Source organism: Chinchilla lanigera, unplaced genomic scaffold (genome assembly GCF_000276665.1).
Source record: "Chinchilla lanigera isolate Chin_1 unplaced genomic scaffold, ChiLan1.0 scaffold00112, whole genome shotgun sequence".
NCBI classification, from domain to species: domain Eukaryota; kingdom Metazoa; phylum Chordata; class Mammalia; order Rodentia; family Chinchillidae; genus Chinchilla; species Chinchilla lanigera.
This window is the reverse complement of record NW_004955513.1, coordinates 5,807,131-5,811,947: the sequence shown is the minus strand read 5'-3', so window position 1 is coordinate 5,811,947 and position 4,817 is coordinate 5,807,131. Positions and strand designations below refer to the sequence as shown.

The window sequence follows — 4,817 nt, the reverse complement described above, 5'->3', positions numbered from 1 at the left end:
TGGCCTCATGGTGGCAGTGAGGGGTACGGCTGGCCAGGCTGCTTCCTTTTAGGGGCTGGAGCAGTCCAGGAGGTACATCAAGCCAAGATGATTCCTAGAGCCCAAGGCAGGCAGGGAAAACTCCACAGAGAACATCTGTGTGCTCCACAGAGCAGGACACACCACTCACACACCGGCACCTACAGAGCACCTACTCTGCACATGCTGTCCTGCTTGTTCTGGTCAGTCTGTCATGGGCCCACCCAGCTCCGTCAGCCCTGCCTCTTCTCTCTCAATGCCAGAGCCCCTCCACAAGTCTCCCTCTGACCCTGGCTCTTATGCACCTGTCTCTCCACCACGGCCACCTCAGAAGTACACCTCCACCTCAGAGGTGCCTCCTGACTGCCCCCATCTTCCTGGACATACCAGGTTCTCACCCTGGAACCTGCTGGTCCAGCTAAAGACACCCTCCTCCCAGTGGTAGCACCCTTGGGTTATCACTGATGCTTCTCTCTCCTACACTGTAGCCTCCCTCAGTCTAATGGACTCCAAGTTAGGCTGAATTTGCTTCTGAAAAAGAGGGAAGAAAGAAGAAGCACCACTTTGGCCTCACCCAAAGTGCTTGCTAGGCTTGCTAGACCCTGGGGACTATTACCAGGGGCAGGAGGAATGGAGGCCCCTATTCACCAAACCTGTCAGAGGCCACCAAATGAAAAGTGTGGGCCCAATACTGTCACTCTGATTCAAAAACTGTCTATTAAACAAAATCAAAGCTCCTTTTTTGACCCACATCTCAAGGTCTGTCCTAGCCCCTTGTAATGCGTTCCAGCCTAGTGCAGTATACCTGGACATCCTCCCTGCCTTTGCACCCACCCCAGCCTTCTCTGGAACTCCACCCATCTTGCTTCCTTGGGTTCAGCTCAGATGTCAAATGTTATTTCCCATCTCGGATGTCCTAACTTTGAGCTCCAGCCACTGCCAACCCCCATGCATCCTAGCTAAGTGTTCTGAGAGCATGCGCCTGCTTCACCTAGTCACCCTGTGCCCAGAACACAGCAGATGCTGAAAAAATGCCTACTGGATAAATAGATGAGCATAAACTGAACAGAGAGACTGCTCTAAAAAGTGTAATGGTGATTCTCTCTTTGAGTCTTTGCATTTCAAAGTCTTGAGGTAACCAAAGAGAAGCCAGGGAAAAGCAACTCCAAATATCAACCACTTTGTAATCTCCCAGAGTATGCATGTGCTTACATACATGCATCTGTGCTTGCACACACACACGCACAAATGACACATATAGGCATATGTATGCTGACATGCAACGAACTCACACATATGCACTTTTACACGGACAGGCACACATGGATGTACAGTTCCCTTGCACACATACACACAGATAAACTCAATCACATGTACATACAAAGTTATGTGCATATACATGTTTGCCTAGATGCACACAGGTGCATACATGTACACATACACCTGCGCGCACACACAACCACAATGAACACACAAATGGCATTGCACATGTGCATAGTACACATGGGCTCACACATACCAATGTAAGCATGCATATGTAGCATGTACATGAATGTAAGCATGTATATGTATACACGCACACATTTGGGTTTGTGCACATATACACAGCCACACATATACACACACAGCCAAATGTACACAAACACACATATGAAAATGTTGGAAAATTTAGCAGTTTTGTTGTGGTTTCAAAGTGTCTCCCAAATACTAAAGAGACAGCCAAAAGTGGACATCTGCCCAGAGGCTACTGAAAGGCTTGAGCTGCCCTCTGTTGTGCCGAGGACGTGGGATCCATCAGCTTGCTCAGCTGAACAAGCCCAGCTTGCTCATATCGCTAGCCTCCTAAGGCCATCTGGGGCTATGCCTTGGCTGAGGCTCTTGTGCAGCAGAGTTGTGTGTGCTGCTTACAGGTCACGTACGTCACTCTGGGCTCATGGTCTTGTGTAGGACCTGGTATGTGCCACCGCTGGTCAAGGGTTATCTTTGCTATCTACTCTCTGGCAAGCACTTTCAGTATCATGTGTCCAACAGCCAGAGTCTTGCAGCATCCCCAGTCCCCAATTCTGGAACTTGGGAAACAGTCCAAGCCCTCACTGTGCATGATATAAAGCTGCAATCAGCCCAGGTCCACCTTCAGCCATGTTTTATTGTGGAAGGCCTAGATATGCAACTCATGAAGATTCAGGGGTGTTCTCTTGCTCTCTCACAGGCCTTTGCCCATTAGTGCAGATTATATCCCACAAAGTACACAACACATTCGTTTGGGAACACACTCCTCTTGGGAAAATGTTCCCGAAATAGCAAAGACTCCAGATGAGTCAGAGTGGTGCCCCTAAGATGTGCCTCAATCATGCCTCACTTCCAGATGCTCCTGTCCTTTGCCTGACACATCCCCCATATACGAATGGTCTTCCTGACCACAGGACCCGGTAAAAGATCCCTGAGCCCATGCGTTCCAGCAAGAGTGTGGGCACTGCAGGTCAAAGATGTGGAAGCTTCAGATATGGTGGGGCCTCCGAAGCCAAGAAAATGGTCATGTACACCAAGAAACATAAGCAACTGCTATGCTTCCTCTGCACTACGTAGAAACTAAATTTCTCATTAAAACGGAGAATGTACATGGAGAGGCTGACGGCCTGGAAAAGCCTGGACACAAGAGGCCTGCGTCCCTGGATCCCAGTGCACCCAGTGGGCTCACAGATGGAGGATACAGGAGCAAGGGGGAGCTAAAGGAGCATGGCCAAGCTCTCAGGGTCTGTGGAGGGCTCCTCATAGCCAGCTGCACATCAGGGGAAACCCAAGGTGCCCGTGGGCAGCAGAAGCCTCAACAGGAGCCTGACCATTTCCTCCAGGCCTTCCCTCTTCAGGGTGCTGAGTGCAGAGTCAAGCATGGCAGACAGGGGCAGGCAGGGAGCTGGACCCAGGTCCATGGTCATCTTTTCTCTTCATTCATTCATGGTTTCTGAGCACTATGGGGTGCAAGGCATGAGCAGGCCTGTTCTTACCCAGCAGCCTGGGCTCAGTCCCACATCTCCTGCACCTGCCTTGCAGGGAGCAGCTCTCGGTAGCTACTGCTGGGCAGATAAGTGAGTGGAAAAGTGAAGGGTACACAAGCCGGTGAATAAGTGAATGAGCGGCGAGTGAATGAATGGGTGAACTAGAGTGGGTGAATTAGAAAATGAATGGTTAAATGATTAAGCAGAAAAGCAAATGAGCAAAGGAGGGAGCAAGTGAACATGTGAATGAGAAGGTGAGAGTGAAGGGGAGGGCGCATGAAGAGATGCATGCAGGGATGGTGTGGGTGGGGCATGGACAGGTGGATGGTTTGAGCACTGCTGCTGTGCTGCCTGCCACCCAAATATGATCTCTGCCCTGCACACAGCACAGCACGGCACAGTGCAGGGCACTTCCATAGATAACAGTCTCAAGCAATCTCTCCATCTGATCCCAACATCCTCCATGAAACCCCTGTCTGGAAATGGCCCACCTCTCACTTAAGAACTCATGGTCCCTTTCTCACTTGCCCAGCAGGCTACGAACACACTAAAGCCTTGCTGGTGCTTTCTCTGGCTTCACTCCAAGTTCACTGAGTGCCCACTGTGTACAGCCAGGCTGGGAACACAGGCACATGTTGGCTCCTGTCTCCAAGGGAAATGGCACAGAAGACCCCTAAGCCCCCCAGGGGAAATGTCCAAAACCCCCACATTACTTTTGCCCCTAAAGCCCTCTGAGTATCACAGGGTGGTGCAACCATGCTGTCTCCACACTCTCCTTCACCAACAAGCCTTGGGAGAAGGCAGGAAACACACCATGCATGAAGAGCCCCAAACCTCATAGACCTCCCGAACCTCACAAGACACCCAGGCACAGGCACCCTCCTGAAGGGCAACTGAGGATCGCAAACACCATGTCTCTGCCCTGGAACCGCATCAAGGAATACAAAACTGAAAAAGGATCACTCAAAGGGGACACCAGCACCATTCTACAGGGGTTCCAGACTGACACCTAAAGGGAACACTCATATGAAACATGTCCAAGGTCACCCCTGTCCTGTTCCAGAAGCCATGGGTAAGGACACCCCTGAGGACCACAGAGCACTGAGGCTCACTCACCACGCAGCCGGGTCGTACTCAGCCCAGACCCGGATGAACTCGTCCAGGTGGTGAGGCCCTAGGATGGAAGAGTCCCGCGTGAGGTACTCAAAATTATCCATGATCACAGCCACAAAGAGGTTCAACATCTGCGGGACAGGAAGGAGAAGAGGTAACAGAGAGACCTTAACCTGCCCTCTTGCCCCACCCTCATCTTCCAGCCACAGTTGTATAGGGCTGTCCAGAGAGCAGGGACCAGTCTGCTTTGACCAGTGCCATCCAGACCTGCTCTCTGATGATGCCTAGGTTCTCAGCCCCAGGGTTCTAGATCCTACACACACACTTCCAACATTCAGCTACTCAAAGGCTCTGTTCTCTGCTGCTACGGTCCTTTGCCAATTCAGGCTCCATGATCTCATGCCCACAACCCACCCTGATGCCCAGGTGAACCCCTCCCCTACTCTGTGAGGGGCACTATGTCCCCTCAGGCTAGCCTTCTATAGAGTCAGTAGTGTGAACTTAACCAGGCAGCAGCTTGGGTTTTCTAATAGAGCTGAAATTCACATAACATACAATTAATCATTTAAAAAATAATTAACATATTTACAATATTGTGCAACCATCTCTCTAGTTTCAATTTTTTTTCATAATCCCACAAGACTGTCCTGCACTCATTAATTAATCACCCCTAGTTCCTCACCCTATATA

The 4,817-nt window shown here is 50.5% G+C and overlaps 1 protein-coding gene across 3 annotated transcripts in view; it reads right to left on the bottom strand.

Moving 5' to 3' along the window:
• Cacna1b (calcium channel, voltage-dependent, N type, alpha 1B subunit) overlaps window positions 1–4,817 on the bottom strand; it is a gene marked incomplete at its 3' end in the record, with an annotated part of 168,180 nt that overhangs the window by 11,147 nt on the left and 152,216 nt on the right. For all 3 annotated transcript variants that reach the window (XM_013506726.1, XM_013506728.1, XM_013506727.1), the window contains 1 exon segment: window positions 4,131–4,258. In XM_013506726.1, the coding sequence (XP_013362180.1) occupies window positions 4,131–4,258 (128 nt within the window).